Source organism: Marmota monax, unplaced genomic scaffold, assembly GCF_021218885.2.
Source record: "Marmota monax isolate L192 unplaced genomic scaffold, Marmota_monax_Labrador192_F-V1.1 WCK01_AAM20220418_F8-fsc00012, whole genome shotgun sequence".
NCBI classification, from domain to species: Eukaryota; Metazoa; Chordata; class Mammalia; order Rodentia; family Sciuridae; genus Marmota; species Marmota monax.
The window spans coordinates 19163090-19185486 of NW_026695227.1; the positions used below are offsets into that span (position 1 = coordinate 19163090).

A 22397-nucleotide genomic window follows, 5' to 3' on the forward strand; every position below is an offset into this window, starting at 1 on the left:
GGGAGATTGAGGCAGGAGAACCACAGTTTTTTAAAAATATTTTTTTAGGTGTAGATATATAACATACCTTTATTTTATTTATTTATTATTTTTATGTGGTGCTGAGGATCAAATCCAGTGCCTCACACGTGCCAGGCAAGCGCTCTACCACTAAGCCACAACCCCAGCCCAGAGTACCACAAGCTTGAGGCCAGTGTCTGAGATTTTGTTTTGTTTTGTTTATTTGTTTTTGGTACCAGGGATTGAACTCAGGGGCGCTTAACCACTGAGCCACATTCCCAGTCCTTCTTATTTTTTATTTTGAGATAGAGTCTTGTTTAGGACTTCACTAAATTGCTGAGGCTGGCTTTGAACTTGCCATCCTCCTGCCTCAGGCTCCTGAGAGGCTGGGATCACAGGTGTGTGCTCTGGTGTTGGCTTGAGGTCAGCCTCTGTGATTTAGCAAGATTCTGTTCAAAATGAAAAAAATAAAAAGGACTAGGGATGTGACTCAGTGGTACATCAGGTTTATAGATGTAGAAATTGAGGACCCAGGGATTTAAGCAGAGCAGTAAATTTAGATAGCTAGTATGTGGTGGATTGGGATTAAAACAGGCAAACTTGTGTGTGGGAGTGGGGTCAGGGAGGGGTTGGAAATTGAACCCAGTGGTGCTCTAGCACTGTGCTACATCTCCAAACCCCCCTCCTTTTTTTTTTGTATTGGGGATTGAACCCAGGGTCTCACACATGCTAGGCAAGGACTCTACCACTAACCTACATCCCAAGTTCTTTTTAAAAATTTTATTTTTGAGGCAGGGTCTTTCTAAAATTTCCAGGCTGGCCTTGAACATGTGATTCTCCTGCCTCAGCCTCCTGAGTAGCTGGTAATACAGGTGTGGACTACCATGTCTGGCTTTGGCTGGAAAAAAAAAAATTAAGTGAGTAAAAGAGTTTATTTAATTCTTTCAAGCCAATTTAGTCCATGATCTCTGGGGACAGTGACTCACATCCTTACAGTTCCATAACCAGAGAAAGAAAATAGTTCTGTTCTAACTCAAGTTAGAAAATCCTCAGGGAATGACTCTAAATGGTCCTATTAGGAAAATATTTCAGCCCTAGACCAATCACTTTAACAGGCAGAAGAATGGGCCCTCAAACATGTCTATGTCCTGATTGCTGGAATCTGTGAACTTTAAGTACAAAAGAGACACTACATGTGACTATGGGTACATAACCTGGAATGGGGAGATTATCCTGGGATGTTTAGGTGTGACAAATCTAATCATTAGCTCTTAAAAGCAGAGAACTTTTTCTGACCATAGTCAGAGAGAGGCTTGAGAGAAAAGAAATGTTAAAGAGATGCCACATAATTTTGAAGTTGTTGGAAAGAGGTCACCAGAAAAGAACAGGAGTGGCCTCTAGGATCTAGAAAACACGAGGAGACGGATTATACCATACAAGGGAGAACCCTGATGACATCTTGATTTTAGCCTGTTGAGCTTCCCGTCAGACTTCTGAACTAGAGAATTGTAAGATAATATTTTTTTGTATTTTTAGGCCGCTAGGTTTATGGTAATTTGTCAAGGTAGCAGTAAGAAACTAATATAGTTTTGTCTGTAGAATACTTAGTTGTAATTGGGAAAAACAACAGAACAACATGGAGTCATTAGATTGAAAAGACTTTGCAGATATTGAGACTATTGCCATTTGATAGGACATCACTGTAGTATATTTTGTGTATTGTAAACATATGATGTTTTCATATTTTCAAGATTGGTTACAGAGTACTTTCCTTATTGTAAGACTCCTTAAAATTGAATGTGGAATCCATCTTTAATTTCTTTCTTTATTTTCATTAGTGTCTCAGATATAATGCTAAATAAAACTCAGACTTTATTACCAAAAAAAAAAAAAAAGAAAGAAAAGAAAAGAAAATAAACAATATAGCAGGGAAATAAGGTAGAAATTGGTTTTAATTGCTCCTCAGATTTGCTCAGTGCCATCAGCCTGAGGTAGATTCCTAAATGAGATCTCATAGGGCCTCCACCACTTCCAACTCTCTTCACTCTTCAGGATAAATTGATTTGAGAGAATGAGATAAAAAATACAGAGTAGTAGATATAGGAGGCAGAGTTCCAATGCTGTCTGAGTTCCTAGATTCAGTCATTTTTGAGGTTGGTTAGTTCAAGTTAAATTTTTATCACTTGAAACCAAACTATCCTGCCTGATTCACAAAACAATAGTGAGAGAGAGGAAGGTTAAGGAGATAAGATTTTTAAAAAGGCTTTATGAGACAACACTTGATATGGCTTAATGTGATTCCCTAGTAATCCACTCCAGAGAGGAACACATTATTCTACTTTCGAAAAGGAAAGAAATATTTATTGGCTAAATGGCTTTTGTTATGGTTTGGATGGGAGGTGTCCTCCAAAACCTCATGTGTGAGGCAATGCAAGAAGGTTCAGAGGAGAAATGATTGAGTTGTAAGAGTCTTAACCCAATCAGTGATTTAATCCCCTCATAAGGTTTAACAGAACAGTAACTGAAGTGGTAGGGTGTGGCTGGAGGAGGTGGGAATTGGGGCGTGGCTTTGGGTAATGTTTGTATCTGGCCAGTGGAGTGTCTCTCTCTCTTTCTGCTTCTTGATCACCATGATGTGGGCTGCTTCCCTCTGTCACCCTCTCCCTCCATGATGTTCAGCCTCACCTTGAGCCCATAGGAATCGAGTTTAACTAAGACCTCTGAAATTGTGAGCCCTCAAATAAACTTTTCCTCCTCTACAGTTGTTTTTTGGTCAGATCTTTTAGCCACAGTAGTGAAAAAGCTGACTGAAACAGCTTTCCCATAAGCAAGAGTGCTCTGAACTTAAAATGTGAAAACCAGATTGGTTTATTTTGTTTCCTGCAGTGAAACATATTGCACGTAGAATATCTTGCCTTATGTTGAAAAAAAAAAGTTATCAAATAAGAGTTATTCCTTTTCAAGGGCTCATCAGCTCCTGCTTCATTTCCTCTATGTCTGGTTAACTCAGTGCTCTAGGACAGGGACCATCATGGGGTGGTGGAGTGATAGACTATGAGCACTGGTCATGAGATTATTCTTCCTTTTCCTAGAAAAAGATACATGTTAATACAAGGCTCTGGAGATTCTATACCAAAAGAAAAATTATAATTTAAATGGGAATATATAATGCCACACAAAGTTTATGACATTTTGCTTTCTGGATATATATGTATGTTTGCTAATTATGCCATTTGCAAATAGGAAAAGACAGTATCTATTGGTGCCACAAATAAGGGAAAATCAGTTGTAGTTGCACCATTTTTGCCTTAGGGCACTCCCACCCTTTAGAGTAGTAACTGGTTATGCCCATGAAACTTCACCCTGAGGCTGTCCTCTCTCGTCTGCCCTTTCTTTTTGGAATACTACAGACTGCTCAGAGATTTCTCTTCTACTTAGAAAAGAGCCAAAGTTCCATCAACAGAAGGTTAAGAAGCAAAGTGGGTAGTATTTGACTATTATGTAATACGATCTTTGGTAGAAAAATAGAGTGACTTGGAATAAAACTGTCTCCTTTTTTTTTTCTTCCCCTGAAAATTTTGTCTCATTTTGTCTCTATTTCTCCTTCCTCCAATTTCTGGCAACCAAAACTCTACCAATCTACTTTCTATCTCTGAAATTTTGTCTGTAAGCTTCTCAAAAATTTTTATTTTATTTTATTTTTGGTGGTGCTGGGGATTGAACCCAGGGCCTCCTGCATGCTAGGCAAGTAGTCTATAACTGAGCCACATCCCCAGCCCTGAAATCTCTGCTTTAAAAAAGAATCAAAGACAAGGAGACAGTCACAAAACTTGGCAAGATGCCAAAATATCACTACTGCATCAGCAATTCATTTGTTTAAAAATACTAAGCACCTACTTAATAGGTGCTCAAAAATATTAAGCACCTATTAAGGGAATTTGGCCTCAGGTTCTCTGGCTCTTGCATTTTTAATATTTAATTAAAAATATTAAATCTATAAGTACTATAGATTTACTAAAGTATAGAGAATAAGGGGTCAGCTCTTGCCTCTAAAACTCCCTACACTCTTAAAATTGTTTTCTGAACACTAAAAAAAAAAAATTCCGGAGAACCTGAGAGTTCTCCTAACATGGGCTGGTTTTGCACAATAGCACCTCAGACATTCCATATCAACTTACAGACATTTTGCACCTATCTGGAGAGTCTTGTCTTGGGCCATTCTTTGTCTTCTCAGCCCGTTCTTCTTGAGAAACCTTTCTCCTAAGGAAATGACACTGGTTAATCAAGAGAGAAAACACTATTCTTGTTTTTCTTTGGGGTGGTGGTGGTGGTGGTGGTGGTACTGGGGATTAAACCCAGGGCCTTGTGCATGAGAGGCAAGCACTCTACCAATTGAGCTATATCCCCAGTCCGGACAACGCTATTAAGACATATTCACACCCAGCGTTTCACATCCATCTTGCCTCTAGGCAAGCATAAATGTATCTCTTCCGTCCAGTTCTCCCCGTCCTACAACTCAGCCTTTTAACAAGGGCGGGCAAAACATCCCAACCCCTGGCTACCCGCCCTCCCAGCTCTGCCCTCCCATGTCGCGCAGCCTTCTGGAAGTCGTAGGCACCAGCGCTCCACCGTCCCAGAACTACAGCTCCCGGCAAGCGTTGTTCCTCTCTCGTTCCCTGGAAGCGCATGGCCTGCCGGGAGGGGGCTGGAGCAGGCGGCCCGTCCAATGGGTGCGGGCTCCCGGGAAGAGGGCGGAGGAGAAGAGGAAGGAGGTGGACTGTGGGTCCCGTCCCCATTCATTGCCGCGGTCAGTCGGGCGGGGGTCTGGTGTTTTGGGAATTATGGAGGCGCTAATTCCTGTCATCAATAAGCTTCAGGATGTCTTCAACACGGTGGGCGCCGACATCATCCAGCTGCCTCAGATCGTCGTAGTGGGGACGCAGGTGAGAGACGATGGCGGCATTCGCTCCGTCCAGAGCCCAGGGTGCGGGCCTGGTCGGGGCTGCGGCAGTGCCCGCTCCCGGGCCAGCCTTTGCGGCCTGTGGTGGGAGCACCTTGAGAGGTACCCCGGGGCTCGCCGCGCCCGTCCTCCCGGGGCTGCGTTGCACCGGGCGAAGAGTCTGAGGCCTGGCCGGGCGGCGAGGGGCGGAGTCGGCGCGGTGCGGCGGTCCCCGCGGGCCCGCTGGCGGGGTGGGGAAGGACAGTCGGGCGGCGGAACTGGAGTCAGCCTGGACCGGGCGCGGCTGGGTCCGCGGGCCGCTGCTTCCAAGGGCACCTGGGGGACGCGCGGGACTGCACTGGGCTCGCGGGGGGCCAGACAGCCCCGCCTTGGCTAGTTTCCGGGCGCGGGGTGTTGCTTTCCCTTCTTGCTTTGCCCAGGGGCTACGGAGTGTTTTGGGACCGCGCGGTGGAGCTGAGAAAGGCCGCTGCTGGGTAGTGCCTGCTTTCCTGCACTGCAACCCCTCCAGCTTTCCCAACCGCTGAAGCAGTGCTAAATAAATAGATAAATAATAAATGGTAAAATCTCACGTGTACCGGGAGTTCTGAGTGTTAGAAAGGAATATCCAATTTTTCTGCGTAGGCTGTGGTTTTTGTCTGCCAGTTTTGTGGTTGTGACCTAAATTTGGCCTCAGGTTCTCTGGCTCTTGCATGTTGGGTCTTTTATGGATAACTCGTCAATTTTTAATATATGCATAAATGTTGAGAAAATAAGTATTAATTATGGAGGGATAGGAGAATTATAAAAACTTCGTTTCCTCTGATCTTGATTTAAGAGGAATCATAGGACTTTCAATTAGAGTTCAAGAGTAACACATTTTAGGGATTACTTGGTATATAGATTTTAAGCGCTGTCATTCTTTTTTTCTTTTTCTTTTTAGGTACTGGGGATTGAACCCAGGGAGCATTTACCACTGAGCTACATCCCTATCCCTTTTTATTTATTTTGAGACAGGGTCTCTTTAAGTTCCGTGGGGCCTCACTAAGTTGCCGAGGTGCCTTGAATTTGCCATCCTCCTGCCTCAGCCTCCTGAGTCGCTGGGATTGCCGGTGTTGCGCCACCGTGCTGGCTTGTCATTACTTATAATAGTATCTTTTGATATTATTAAAGCGACGTTTCCTCCATCATTCTCCAGGAGGCGCATCGCTACATCTTGCTACAAAATGAAATTGCAGTAAATATAAGGCGAGGGAACTTAATGTTCAGAATATTAGAGGATATCCAAGTACTGCAAACCTTGGAAGCCATATATCTTTAATTTTTTTTCTTTTGTTGTATTCGGGACTGAACTCGGGGGCACTCAGCCATTGAGTCACATCCCAGCCCTATTTTGTGTTTTATTTAGAGACAGGGCCTCACTGAGTTGCTTAGTGCCTTGCCATTTGCTGAGGCTGGCTTTGAACTAGTGATCCTTCTGCCTCAGCCTCCCAAGTCGCTTGGATTATAGGCATGCGCCACCGTGCCCGGCTTCTTTTTGGCTTTTAAATAAAGCAATAAAAATTATTTTTGAAACAAATTATCTTGGTTTACTATAAAATTAGTAGAGATACTGCCCAATCCTGCCAGCATATTCTAGTATTTGTAACAATATTTGTAATGATCAGAAACTGAATCATCAAACATAATAAATCCTGAACAATATTTTTATTGAGCATATTTCATTTAGTCTGAACCATGTAATTAGGTGCTCCATTAATACTTTGAGTGAATATTGCTCACTGTAATTAGATAATATTTTAGAACACCAGGACTTTTATCATCAAAAGTGATCTGTTTTTGTAAATAGAATTAGAAATGATATAAATTGAATTTTCTTTGGTAGTAATTAAAAAATGTTCCCTAAGTGCATACCAGAAACCTCCCATATACTTTTTAAGATTTTCAGTGCTCTTTCAGCATGAAACAATAAAAGAATCATGTCTTTAGTGTATCAGCATAAGTAGTTTAAAATAAAGACGGAGTTTTCTTACACAATATAAGAGTTGTTTTTTTTTTTTTTCAGTCAATAAACCTGATGGCAAAATAGAGAGGGGCAGGAAAGAAAAGACCCCATCTTTCTGAAAGCCATTAACTGTGCCAACAGAAACCATCCTAGAAGTGGTAGTTATGCCACTTTTGTATGTTGATGTTTGAAATTTCTTAAGGGAATTTTTTAAACTGATTTAATGAGGTTTATTTCTGTCCAACTCCTTGTTAGCCAAAATTTAGTCCTTTATTATTCATGTACAGAAAAAATAAAAATTAGGAACAGTTTCTTTTTTCCTAAATTTTCCTCAATGTGTTGGAAAAAACACCTCTTCTGCTTACTTTGAATACTACTAGTATACTACTATCTTATTTATGCCATTTTTACTCTTTAATGTTGTGTAACAAATACAGCACACATCTCACATTCTTGTTTAATGGAGTAGTGTATAGTGAGTGAGCTCCAGACATATAAATGTTGCATATGTAGTTCTGACTAGTAAATTTCCCAGTTGTGGTGATCATGTCTTTGTAAACCAGGTAGAGTCTATCTTATATATAACTTATATGTTAAATGGCTGCAGGTCCCACCTTGTTGAACTTAGAACTGTGATTTTTAAACTTGAGTGTGTATAAGGCTCACTTGGAAAATAAGTTTCCTGGATCCCATCCCCCAATTTTTATTTTATATGTCTGAAGCTAATGTAGTATCATAGGTTATTCTGATGCAAATGGTTCATAGATGAAACTGAATCATCTACCTGTGTATATTTGAATTGTAAACCACACAGTGCTTTGAAAAGCAGGAATGATTTAGGGAAGCTGAGTCTGAGGGCTTATTACTATTCATTATCATGTTGATTTTGGTGGTATTCTTGGTCCAAAGCATCAATTCTGAGGCAATCTTTGCCATTTCCTAAATGTTTTGAACCTTGATTTCTTAAATTTCCTAAATAATACTTATTTGATGGCTAGGGAGTTGGAGGAGTTGAGGAAAGAGAATCATGTTTACAGGTGTCAATCATTCACATTTTATTATTTAGCTAAATAAATTGCTTTCCTCTTTCTCTAGCTGAGATCATCTGTATGGAAAGAACAGAGAATGGGGAGAGAGAAGGTTGATACTTTTAGACCATGGTGTACTTTGCAGGTGGAGAAGGAGATAAGACTTAAAACAACTTTTGTGACTCAACTTGGGAAATTTAATCACTATTTCTTAAGTTGAGAATTGGAAGGGGGAGCCCTCCAGGTATGTAATCCAAACCACCATCCAGTACAGGCATCACAAAGCAGATGACATTAACCAGAGATTGCGGCTTAGTATTGCTAGTAATATACTTTTCACATTGCATTTAATTTCAGTGATTTAATACTCTGTCTTCAGTAATTAAAACAAATGTAAAAGGAAATGAGATTTGAATTTTAATGACCAATTTGTAAATCAATTTTTTTTATAAATTCAACATTCAGAAAATTGAAATTTATATACATAAAATTTACTGTTGTGGAGTATGCAATTCTGTGATTTTCACAAGGTGTGCACCCATTACCACCGTCTGATTCTAGAACATTTTCACTACCCGAGAAAGGAGCCACTTAGGTTTTAGCAGTCACTTCCTCATTTCACCTTCCCCTATCCTCTGGCAACCACTAATCTACTTTCTGTCTCTATAGATTGCCTGTTGTAGACATTTTATATAAATGAAATTGTTCAATCTGGTCTTTTGTTTCTAACTTCTTTTGCTCAACATAATGTTTTTTTTTAGGTTCATCTGTATTATAGTGATTAGTGCAGGTTGAGCATTCCTAATCCAAAAAGCTCCAGTGTCCACAATTTTCTGAGTATCAAAATGATGCTACAAATGAAAAATTCTACACCTGAGCTCGTAACAGTTACAGTCAAAATGCAGATGCAATAAAAATACTGTAGAATTACCTTTAGGCTATGTTTAGAAGGTGTATATGAAACAAATGAGTTTCATGTTTAGATTTGGGTCACATCTCCAAGATATATTGTTACTTATATGTAGATATCCCCAAATCTGACAAAATCCCAAATCCAAAACACTTCATTCAGTTGTAAACATTTCAGATAAAGGATATTCAACCTATACTTCATTCATTTTTGGTGGCTGAATAATATTCCATCATATAGGTTTACCACTGTTATTTGTTGCAGGATATTGAGCTGTTACCACTTTTGGGCTATTATGAATAATGCTGCTGTGAACTTTTTTTTTTTTTTTTTTTTTTTTTATGTGAATGTATGTTTTCAGTTCTCTTGGGACTAGAATAGAATTGCTGGATCATATAGTAGCTTTTGTGTTTTAATTTTGAAGACCTGCCAAACTGTTTTCCACAGCAGCTGTAGCATTTTACATTCCCTCCAGCAGTGTATAGGATGTCAGTATACCATTACCAATGTCTTTATTTTTAAGTGTTAAATTATTCTGAAATTTTTTACTTAAAAAAAAAAAAGCATCTTTAAATCCCTACCCTGACCCTAAGTCTTCTATGGCCAACTTTTTTCATAGTTTGATGCCTCCTATTTTTTTTCCCCCTCCATTGGATATACTGTCTACATTTCAGTTGCATATGAAATCTTGACTTCTGCTTGATGCCTGATACTGCATACATTTGTTTTGTGTCTGTAGAGATGATGCCTTCATTAGGCTTAGTAATTTGGCTCCAATATTGATTGCAGATTTTATTTCCTGATGTGGAGTATTCTTTTGAGTATGCTTAGGTAAAGAACTTTTTTTTTTTTTTTTTTTTTGGTAGTTTCTTTGTATAGATCATAAGCGGCTTCCTTTTAACTTAAAAAACTTTTGGTGAAATTTACATAATATAAAAATAATTTTTTAGCCAGGTATGGAGGTACATGCTTGTAATCCCAGCTATTGGCTACTCGGGCAGTGAAAACCTGTCTCAAAAAAACAAAAAACAACCAAAAAAAAAAAAAAAAAAAGGCTAGGGTGTAGCTGTGTAGTAGAGCACTTAGCTCAATGGTAGAGCACTTGCCTAGTATGTGTGAGGCCCTGGGTTTAATCCTCAGCACCTATACCACCACCACCACCACTACCACCACCAAAAAACTTCACAGACAAATCAGTGGCATTTAGTACATTCAAAATGGGAAACCACCACCTCTGCTTAGTTGTAACATTTTTGTTGCAAAAGAAAATTACCCACTAAGTAGTCATTCCTTAGTTCTTCCTCCAACCACTGGCAAGCATCAATCTAATTTTTGTCTCTGTGGATTTACTTATTCTAGGTATTGCATAGAAATGGAATCATAGGATATGTGATGATTTATGTCTAGTTTCTTTTACTTAGTATAACATGGTTCTTTTGTGTTATAGCACATACTGGTACTTCATTCTTTTTAATGGCCTAGTAATATTCCATTTTAGTAATTTTCCCTATAAAGGGTGTGTGTGGGTGTGTGGGTGTGTGTATGTGTATGAACCACACTTTGTTTATTCATTTATTCACTGATGGGCGGTTGGGTTGTGTCTACCTGTTAACTACTATTGTACTACTGTGAACTAGTGTTTGAGTATCTGTTATCTGTTCTTTTAGTATATACGTAGTAAAATTGTTGAGTCGTATAATAGTTCTATGTTTGACTTTTTGAGGAACTATGAATCTTTTCCATAGTGACTATACTGTTTTATAGTTCCCACCAGTAGTATACCACGGTCAGTTTTTTCTGTATCCTTATCAAAATCAAAATTTGTAATTATTTGTTTGGTTATAGACATCCTAATGGATATGAAGTGTTGTGGGTTTGCTTTGCTTTTCCCTAATGACTAATGATGCTGGATATCTTTTCATGTGCTTGTTGAGGTTGTCTTTTCATTGTTACATTTTAAGAATTCTTTATAAATTTTGGATACTTGTTATGGTTTGAATCTGGAAGTCCCCCAAAGGCTCATGTGTTGAGGGCTTGTCCCTAATTTAAAATGTTTGAGGCAGGGCTTTTAGGAAATGATTGGATCATGAGGATTCTCACCCCATCAGTGGATTAATCCATTGAGGCTTCATAATTTGAATGGACTAAGTTGGGAGGTGGTGGAAACTTTAGGAGGAGGAACCTTGTTGAAGAGCGTGGGTCTTGTTCCTGCCCTCTCCTCTCTCTTCTTCTTGGCCACTGAGAGGTGAGCAGTTCTCTTCTACCATGCCTTCTCTGCCGTGGTGCTCTGCCTCAGTGTAGGTCCATGGCAATGGAGCCAGTCTACCATGGACTGAAATCTTTGAAACTGTGAGCCAAAATAAATCCTCCTTTAAGTTGTTTTCTCAGGTATTTTGTCACTGCAACAAAAGGATGATTAACATACTTACTAGAACCTTAATAATATATGGTTGCAAATAATTACTCCCTTCCTACAGCTTGACTTCACTCTCTTGATAGTGTGCTATAGTGCACATAAGTTTTTAATTTTACTGAAGTCTAATTTATCTATTTTTTCTTTTGTTGTTTGTGCTTTTAGTGTCATATGTAAGATATTGTTAAATACAAGATCATGAAGATTTACTATTTTATATTTTCTTCTAAGGGTTTTATAGTTTTAGTTTGTATATTTAGGGTTTTGATCCATTTTCAGAAAATTTTTGCTAGTAGGGAGTAGGGGTCCAACTTCAATTTTTACAAATGCCTATTCAGTTAACCCAGCACTATTTGTTAAAGAGACTGTTCTTTGCTTGGTTGTTGAAGGTCATTTGACCATGAGATGTATGGATTTATTTCTGGACTCTCAGTTCTTTTGCATCCTTATGCCAAAACACATTGCCTTACTGTAGCTTTGTAGTCTATATTGAAATTGGGATGTAGGAATCTACCAACTTTGTTCTTCCTTTTCAAGACTGTTTTGGTTATTTGGAGCCCCTTTTCATTCCATGTGAATTTTAGATAAATTTTGTAAATAAGACTTGGGATTTTGATGGAGATTACATTAAGTCTGCAGATTGCTCTGAGGAAGTACTGCCATCAATAATATTAAGTCAGATATAGAATCTTTGGTTGTTAGGTTTTCCTTTTAGCACTTTAAATCATCCACTGCCTCTAGTTTTCATGGTTTCAGATGAGGAATCTGTTATCTGTTGTTAATCTTATTAAGGATCCTTTGTACATGATGAGTTGCTTTCTGCTTCTCTCTTGCTGCTTTCAACATTTGTCTTTGTCTTTCAATAGTTTAATTGTAATTTGTCTCTGCAGATCTCTTTGTGTTTTTTCTACTTGGAGTTCACTGAACTTCTTGGGAGTGTAGATTCATGTCACTTATCTCATGCTTCTCTGCTTTTATGGAAAAAGTATTTTTTGTTTTTGTTATTGTTTTGGTTCTAGGAATTGAAACCAGGGCCTTGTTCATGTTAAGGACATGCTCTACCACTGAGCTCTACCCCCCACCCCATAAAGTGGAGATTTTTATGGATATTACTTTTTTGCTACTCCAGTTCATGGCCTTATCAGATATCTGAATCTCTTTGCTCTTTTATGACCCAAAGAACACTGGGCTTATGTTTCATAACTAAGAAAAGTTCTTTTCTAAAGACTGTTATATTTTGTCTTTAGGTAGAAGGTATGAACTATAAAGTAAAAACAGTTTAGCTATTTTAAATACTGTAAGATTATAATTCTAAGAATACTGTAAAGCAAAAATTAAGGAAACCTCTAAATCTATAATTATTTCAAAATATATTAAGTATATCTTTATCAGCTATATTAATATCAACTATATCAGCTATCTTACACAACTACAAAAAAAAAAAAAAAAGCAACCTTAAAAGTTAAAAATTGAGTTGTCCTTGGTAAATGTGGCATATGTGAACATTTGTAATTCCTCACTCTCCAACCAATGCTAGTTATCAGGGTTTTCTTTTTAGAGATGAAAATTTTAAAAATCTTTTTCAGTAAAAGGGCACATCTTAAAATAGAATTCAAAACATTATAAATTTCATTATAGTTCTTCTGGAGGAAAATGGAGGGTAATGCTGAAACCAGGCACACAAATCTTTTTATTTTCAATACTAGGACCTCACATATGTTAGGAAGTGCTCTACTGCTGAGCTACATCCCCAGTTCTTTATTTTATTTTGAGAGAGTCTTGCTAAGTTTCCCAACCTTGCCTTGAACTTGGGATCCTCCTGCCTTAGCCTCCAAAATAGTTGAGATTACAGGCATGTACCACCATGCCCAGCCAGGCACACAGATTTTAGCTCCTAAATGCTATTGAATCAACTTTGGATATATGTGGAGATGGGAAAAACTGAAGACCTTAGAGTGCCAGTGGAATCCTACTTTCAGAAGAAGCTAGCTATAATTTTTTCTACTTTGTAGCTGCTGTTCACCTTCCTGGAAAGAGTATGTAGACACTGAATGGTTAAATCACTAGAGAAAAAAAACACTGATCTAAACAATTGTTAAAGAAGTGAATGCTATCTAAAATACTGAGTATAGATAAGAGATTAAAAAAATTGTGAGCTAATAGACATGTTTTGTTGGTCTGAGTGTGTTGGCACAGTATTAAAAAGAAAAATTTTTGCCTACATTTAAAAAATTGGTGGATTCAGTTGAAAGACCCAGATTTCTAGATTTTCCTTAAAAAAGTCAGAAAAGATGAAAACACTGAGCCCACATATCCAATGGATCTGAATAATGCCTTCTTTAAATAGATCATCCAGTATCTAATTGGTCAGAGCTCCCATTTGCCTTCCCTTGATGCCATTTATCATCATATATGTGGTTTTCTTTCTTATGGTGTGAAGAGGACAATGATATGTTTTCTGTTTCTACATCTGTATAAAAAGTGGGAAGTTGAAGACGGCCTGGGTTACAGTTCAACCCTGTTGATTAGTTACCTAAGTGTACCTGTGCAAATTATATAACTTTTCTAAAAATGAGCTAATTAATCTATGAAAAGAATAAATAGCAATTATTTCATGGAGGAGTTTGCCGAAATGACATTAATCATTTGAAATGGTGATAGTTATGTAGTATGTGCAGTAAGCATTGGCCATTACTACTGATTAAGATGGCTGTACATTTTAAGAAAAAAAGAGATTTTGGGAGAACAGATGTTAGAAATATTCATGACATATATTTGGGGGAGGGGTAGGATTGTTGGGGATCAAACCCAGTGCATCGTGTAAACCTAGGCCAGTGCTCTATCTTTGAGCTGTACCCTTAGCCCTTGTCTGTCTGTCTGTCTGTCTGTCTATCTATCTATCTATCTATCTTTTTTTGGTACTGAGGATTCAACACAGGGATACCTTCCCACTGAGCTACATCCTCAGTCCTTTTTTATTTTTGAGACAAGGTATCACTAAATAGGCTACCCTGGCCTCAAACTTGTGATCCTCCTGTCTCAGCCTCTCATGTCACTGGGATTACCAGTGTATAACACCCACACCCAGGTTGCCCTCTTATATATTTAATGTGGAAACAAGAGGTTAGGACAATATAGTTCTGTGGCATTTAAAAAAAATTACTTTATTGAGGTGTGATTGACATTCTGATGACATTTTGATTGAAGACTGGGTTGATTTATATATTCACTGTCTTTGTGGGTAACTGAGTTTGTAATATCTGAATTAGTTTGCTAAGGCTACCATAACAAAATATCATAGACAGGGTGACTTAAACAACCAATTTATTTTCTTGGATTTGGAAGCTAGAAGTCTGAGATCACAGTGTTTGCAGATTTGCTTTCTCCTGAGCCCTCTCACCTTGGCTTGAGAAAGCTGCCTTCTCAATCCTCACATGGTCCTTCTTCTGTGTGTCCAAACTTCCTCTAATGAAGATACTAGTCAGAATGTATTAGGGCCTACTCTGATAGCCTTACCTTAAATTTACCACCTTTTCAAAGACTCCATCTCCAAATACAGTTACATTCTGAGGTACTGGGGATAGGATTTCAAAATATGAATTTTAAGGGGATATAATTAATTTAATCACAACCCATCTTAAAAAGTCTAATATACATACATTGTGTGTATATAAATATGTGTATAAGTGTAAAACTACAAATCAGAAGCCATAAAGGAGGAGGCATAGTTAGACAATCAGTAAGAAAATGAGGTTAATTTAGAATTCAAGAGAGAACTTAAAATGTATTTCCCATGAAATACCTCATTTAAGAAAGAAGAACAAAATGGCAGGTTGGGAATGGTTGAGAAGCAATAGTAACCGAAATTGCTGAAAACTTATTAATTAAAACAAAAAAATAACTTGAGGAATTCTCCTAAAAGATCAAAACACATGTTGTGGAATTTATTAGAGATAAGGGACTTGAAAATGACAGTTAAGAGAACCAAAATCCTTATCACAGATAATTGGGAGGAGTGCTCGGAGCAGATGACAGAATAAATAATAATAAAGTAAGTCATAGGCAAAAGTTCTTCACTGCTGAAGTGAGACAGCTTCAGATCACAATTACTGGACATAAATATTGAAATAAAAGAGATCATTATTAAATATCTGAAACTAAAATAAAAGGCATACCACAAACTTCTAAATAGAAGCAGGGTAGTGGTAGTGATGAGGGGTACAGGTTTCTATAAAGGGGAAAAAGAATCGGACTACTAGTCTACAACAGTAAATGTTAGATACACAGAGAAGTATATAGCTTTCCAAGGAAAACTGAAATTTAAAAATTCTGTATCCATCCATAATATAACCATTGTTTTTTTCTTTTTGGATGGTGCTGTGGTTTGATTGTGTCCCCAAAGGAATCAAGTGCTGGGGGCTTGGTTGCCAGTGTGGTGATATTAAAAGGCAGTGGAAACTTTATGAGGTGGGATTTAATGGGAGGTGGTTAGGTTACTGGGGGTTCAGCCATTATTCCCTCAATGCTATTCTTATGGAATGAGGTCTTACAAGAGTGGGTTGTAATAAAGAAAGGCCACTCCACACACTTGTTCCCTTTGCTGTTTCCCTTCCCACTCCTCTGCCATATTGTGATGCATCCAGGAAGCTCCTCACCACAGGCTGAACAGATGGGGCTACCCATTCTTGGACTTTAAGTTTTCTAAAGCATGAGCTAATAAACTTTTTTCTTTAAAAGTACCCAGGTTCACTATTTTGTTATAGCAGCAGAAACCAGACTAATACAAGTGGTGATGTGCTTTTTGTTTTATTAAAAAAAAAAATTGGGCCAGGGATGTGGCTTAGTAATAAAGTACTTGCCTAGCATGCACAGACTCCTGGGTTCAATCCCCAGCACCATGAAAAAAACCTGATTATACATTCTATAGTTAGGATTTACGTGTAATCAAAATTAATAAAAATCTGAGAGAGCACAGGGGGTCTGGTGCTAACTTCGGGAAATCTGCTGGGATCTTAGGAATAAAGACAACATATTAAAAATTTTGGTTTTAACTTATTATTTATTCTTGCTTTTTTAGGTCATTTTTCTTCATTTCCCAGGTATGAGTTGACATGAATAGACAAGACTTATTTTAACAGCAGTCTAACCAATTAGGTGGGTTTTAGGAACTCTATTTTCTAAGAAGTAACTCAGTCCAGTTCCAAAATGACAAAAAGTAATTCATATCATTTTGTTCACATTTGAATTCCACTGGTGTCAGAGATGAAGTGACATTTTCTAGTCTACCAATGAAGTCTTCAGGTACTTTCTCAGTTTACTAGGCATCATAAAAACGTAGGGTTCATAATTTCTCCAATTTAATAAGTTTTTTGATTTCTTGAAGCATCATATGAATAAACCATGCTACTAAAGTCCACACAGAGCAGTCATCATGCTCTTCCCATTCATTTTAACATGAGGCTTACTTTCCATTTCAGGTATTTGTACATTTTCATAATGAGACAGGTCATAGCATGTAAATGTTGGGTCCAAAATGCACTACCATTCAGTATGTTTCATTTCTGGAGGAACCTTAATCCCACAGATACCTCTTTTTTTATTGCCTTAGAATGGATACCAGCATATTTATGTCAAACTTGGATGAGTGTGATCCACACTGTGCCTGAATCCAGGTGCCTCTTATTGGCTGCCCCCTCTAGCTGCTCCTCCAGTTGAGGTCCACAGTACAGGTCTCATAAGGTTGGCAAAGGGTTCTTTGCCATAGCAGTTCCCCAGGCCTATGTGCCATACAACCCTTGTAACCATTCTTTTTAAGTGAATCCTAACCGAATAAGAGAACAGAAAATATGTTTGTCTTAGCTCTTCGTTTCCTAAGATGATGTGAAAGAAGATTGAAATGTTACCTGAATTGCTTGTAGACCTTTGTTGCAGACTTGAGTAATACAGTGAGCTTTCTGCCAGAGCTGGACACTTAAAGAAAGTACAGATCACTTTTACAGAAGGCAGGTTGTACATAGTAGTTGATGTATAACCTATATCCAAGTTGTGTGGCTCCATCAAGTGTTTGCTTTGGGTATAGGAGAAAAGAGGCCTTTTATTATCTCTTCAATGGGAGATTCTGTACCACATTTGAGGCATTATAAAATTATTTTGAAACACTGAAAATGTCAACAGAGTATAATAATAATAATAATAATAATAATAATAATAATAATAATAATAAAAAAAAATACAGTAATATTATGAATATTGTTAAATGTACCTTCCAAATTAATAAAATATTAATAGCTAGCTAAATTTCTTTTCAGAGAAATGGAAAGAGAGGCACATTCTTGAATTTGGTGTTTTGTCATACCCTTGCACTTCTTATACATATATATAGAGAGAATCTAAACAATATATAATATTTTCTTAGATGGCTTTAACTTGAAGTAATTGGTGTCAAATAGTATATGCCTTTTTGCAATGTTTTTGACGGTCATGTGAATTCATATGCCCAGGCATACATTCCTCATTTATTCACTTATACCTCTCTAAAACAGACAATTATAAGAATGTATTACAAATTATCCTCTTGTCGAGGAACATTTGTCCTGTTCTCCATGTCACTGAGGACATTCCTATGCATATCTCTTTATACATGTTTCAGAATTTGTTTAAGTTATCAAAATGGAATTGCTAGACTGTATGTTATATTTATTTTTAATAGATATCTCTGTTTGCTGCTTAAAGCAGGATGTTATAATCATTTATATTCCTACCAACAGAGCAAAGTATGTTTATTTATATAGTACTTGGTATTGTCATGATTTTTATTTATGATTTCTCATTGTGGTTTTTGTTGCATCCTGCTGATTATTAGTGAGTTTGAGCCTCTTATTTCTTGACCTTTTGTGGTTCTGATATTATGAGTTTTTGTTCCAATTTCTGTACATTATTTTCTATTAGGTTATTCATCTTTTATTGATTTGCAGCAGTTGTACATTTTGGTTATGAATTATTTTTATTTTTTTGCATACTAAAGATTTAACCTAAGGCCTCATACATGCTTTACAATAGTTACTAATTATTTGTAAGTTACGGATCACAGATATTTTCCCTAATTTTTTCTGTGAGGGCAAGAAGTTTTAATTTTATGATCAACCTTTTCTTCCCTGGTTTGTACATTCTGGGCATTAAGAAATCATTTCCTTTTTTTTTTTTTCAGTGCTAGGGATTGAATCCACGGCCTTATGTGTGTGAGGCAAGCACTCTACCACTGAACTATATACCCCTAGGCCCTTTATTGATTTATTTATTTTGAGACAGGGGTTATACTATGTTGCCCAGGGTGGCTTCGAACTCCTGGGCTCAAGTGATTCTCCTGTCTTACCCTCCTGAGTAGCTGGGACTATGGCCACTATACCTGGCTTTATTTTATTTTTTAATGGCTTTATTGAGATAGAATTTATTTATCATAAAGACAAAAAACATTATAGTGACAATAAGGCATTTCAAAAAATTGACTTGCATCAAAATATTTTAAAGTTAGATAGAATTTAATAAAGTATTGGAAATAAAAGAAAAATTATTTTAGAAATGAAGACAAATTATCTGGGTGTAGTGGCTCATGCTTGTAATCCCAGCCACTTGGGAGGCTGAGTCAGGAGGATTGCAAGTTTGAGGCCAGTTTCAGCAACTTATCAAGGCTCTAAATAGCTTAGTGAGACCCTGTATAAAATATATATATATATATATATATATATATATATATACACACACACACACACACACACTATATATATATATATATATGTATATATATATATATACATATATATATATATATATATATAGTGTGTGTGTGTGTGTATGTGTATGTATTTATGGGGCTGGGGATGTGGCTTAGTGCTTAAGTTCTCCTAGGTTCAATCCTTCAATCCTAGTACCAAAAAACAAAAGAAGACAAAACAACAACAACAACAACAACAAAAAACCTATTGAAGACAAATTAGAAGGAACACAAATAAGAGCAAATAAACATATCTTAAAGCTGGGTGTGGTAGTTCATGTCTCTAATCTCAGCTACTCTGGAGACTGAGGCAGGAGGATTCAAGTTCCAGGCCAGCCTCAGTATTTAGTGAGACCTTGTCTTAAAATAAAAAGGCCTACCGCTGTAGTTCAGTGGTAAAATGCCCGCCAGCCTCAGTATTTAGTGAGACCTTGTCTCAAAATAAAAAGGCCTACAGCTGTAGTTCAGTGGTAAAATGCCCGTGAGTTCAAACCCCCTGAGTTCAAACCCCAATACTTAAATAATCAACAAAAGCAACAACAAAACAAAAACCTCTAACAAAACAAAACAAAAAATCAAGGGACTTAGAACGGATACTAAAAGTTACAATTTAAAACAATTTTAATGAATTATAAACAGATTTGGAACTATATTTTGACAGAACATACCTGAGAACATTGATACAAAAGGACCAATTCTGAGACATAGTCTAGAGAAACTATTTGGACTTTAAAGGAATAATAGAAAATCTTAAAGACATGTGGGCAGAAGTCACATAAACACTTACAAGTGAAGGAAAATCAGATTATTGTCATAGTTTTCTTCAGTAGCAGCACATGGAAAAAGATGATGGAATTCTATATTTAAAGTACTAAAAACATGTACGAGTCAAAGATTTTATGTATATCAAACTGATTTTCAAGTATAAAAGTCACAGATATTAATATGTTAGAACTTGAAGTCTGTTATTTCTAGTAGACCTTCCTGAGAAATCTAGTAGAGAACAAACTTCAGAGAATCATTTAAAATGACTAGAGCCACACTAAGTAAGGACTGGGGGCTAGGATGTAGCTCAGTGGTAGAGTAGATCCTAGCATGAGTGAGACCCCTTTTGGTCCCCAGTCCTGCAAAGGACTAGTGGTTTGCATTATACCCAATAAAACCAGACCAAATGAAGATGTGTGAGAAGAATGATCATATGTAAAACACTTAAAAATTATTTTCAGCAATGGTGGTGGTAATATTTGTAATATTTCAAGAATCTGTGTAAAGTGAAATAAAAAGCAAAGAAATTGTGTTGTTCTAATTCTGTCATAAACTGTCGTTGTGAGCCACAATTCCGTTTTTTTTTTTTTTTTTTGGTGGGGGGGTTGGTACCAGGGATTAGACTCGGGGGCATTCATCCACAGAGACACATCCCCAACCCTGTTTTGTATCTTTTTTTTTTTTGGACACAATACCTACTTTTCTTTCTTTTTTTCTTTTCGAATCCAGGGCCCCTGCACATGCTAGGCAAGCACTCTACTGCTGAGCCACAACCCCAGCCCCTGTTTTGTTTTTTTATTTAGAGACAGGGTCTCAATGAGTTGCTTAGCGCCACGCTTTTGCTCAGGCTGACTTTGATCTCTGATCCTTCTGTCTCAGACTCCTGAGCAGCCCGGCAAGAACCACAATTCTTGATATGGTAGAAAGATTCAGATGACTGATTGGGGGATGTATATTTGTGTATGGGGTACATTGGGGGTGCAAGTGTTGGTAGCTACAATAGAGAAATAAGGTAAACATTCAACTCAAGGAGTTTTAAAAAAGAAAAACAGATAAACCCTCCTTTTCCTGGGGCAGGGAGGAAAACAAGAAGAAATTAACCCAGTATAAAAAAATTAAAAGCAAAACCAATAAAAGGTGGATTTAAACAATAAAATCAGTTAATTTGTTTCAGTGAAAAGCCTGGCCAGAAAAAAGGCCATAAAGATAAAATATTAGGAGTAAGAAAAACAAATTCTAAGATTATTATTAGCAGTTATTTGAAAATCTAAAAGAATTAGATGATTTTTTAAACTGACAGGTTTTGTCAAACACAAAGGACAGGAAGTTTGTTTAAATTACTTAGAGTACAGAGATGAAATGATGGAAAGCACCCCATTTTACTTAATAAGAGGGAGTAAACCTGGATATCAAAACATTTGCAGGGGTGGGGTCTATTGAGGATCAAATGGGGCCTTGCTCATGCTAGGGAGCCACTCTACCACTGAGAAGTACCAAAAAGTTCAGTTTCACAAATGTGTCATGTAATTGGACTCTAAGTCCACTCAGCATTCCTATTCTCCACCATTGGGGACCTTTTTGGGTGATATGAATGATCTCCTATGTCCTCTGGCTCCTCATTGCAATTGGAAATGAGGACTCCTAATGGGGATTTGGAGGAGGGAGGAGACAGAAGTCTCTGGGTATTTATTCCCTTGTCAAGCATGTAAGAGAAGTCCAGGGCTGGCTTTGTCTCTTGTCTGAAAGTTTTAGTCCTTCCTTGTGGAATTATGGATGATAAGAGTGTCTCTTTTTTACTAGCCTGGGTTATTGTGTCATCCCTTATTTCCCTAAACATCACCCACAGCTTTGTAAATAGTACTTTTGTAAATAAGCCATCCTTAACCTAATTTTTGTGGGTCGCATTGATTCCCATAGATCCTTCCTGATTCAACAGGTGAAATTAGGATTTTTTTCATTTGTAGAAAGTATTAAAAGATATACTACTTTTGACTAAGGAAAAGAGACAGTACGGGAAAAAATACAGTATATATAAAAACACAGTATATTGAAAAGTTAAGAAAATTGCAATTCTAGAAGTATTTAAAATGTGTATTAGGTATCATACACATTTAAAAGACTATCTAATAGAGGTTTATATGTTATTATTTACTGTATGTTAGATATTAGTATTGTTATCTGTATTAAATTTCCTGAGTATGATAATTATGTAGTTATAAAGAAGAATGACCTTGTGCCTAGGAAACACGTGCCACATTATTTAGAGGGGAAATGTTCTGGTATCTGTTACTAACTCTGAAATGGGAAAACAAAAGAAAAAAGTATGTGTGTATGTGTAAGGAGAGACATAAAACAAAAAGCAAATGTGTCAGATTGTTAATAAATGATCGACTCTGTGTTAAGGTTTGTGACTTCTTGCAACTTTTGGTAGCATTTAAAATTTCAAAATAGGCCTGGGGTTGTGGCTCAGTGGTAGAGTGCTTACCTAGAATGCACGAGACACTGGGTTCGATCCTCAGCACCAAGTAAAAATAAAATAAAGATATTGTGTCCACCTAAAACTAAAACT

General features: G+C 37.2%; 1 protein-coding gene and 1 non-coding gene across 11 annotated transcripts in view; one reads left to right on the plus strand and one right to left on the minus strand.

Moving 5' to 3' along the window:
• Positions 1 to 4334: 4334 nt before the first annotated feature.
• On the minus strand, positions 4335 to 4407 carry Trnae-cuc (transfer RNA glutamic acid (anticodon CUC)). The gene has a single exon. It is a non-coding gene; the product is annotated as a tRNA-Glu (tRNA).
• A 331-nt stretch (positions 4408 to 4738) lies between these two features.
• The window catches only part of Dnm1l (dynamin 1 like), a 57111-nt gene continuing 39452 nt past the window's right edge, over positions 4739 to 22397 (plus strand). For 4 of the 10 annotated variants that reach the window (XM_058576428.1, XM_058576429.1, XM_058576430.1 and 1 more), the window contains exon 1: positions 4740 to 4943. In XM_058576428.1, the coding sequence (XP_058432411.1) occupies positions 4842 to 4943 (102 nt within the window). In that variant the 5' untranslated portion in view covers positions 4740 to 4841. Of the gene's footprint in view, positions 4944 to 16357; positions 16447 to 22397 lie in introns of those variants that run through there. The other 6 variants (XM_046435412.2, XM_046435413.2, XM_046435414.2 and 3 more) reach the window with 4 other exon arrangements.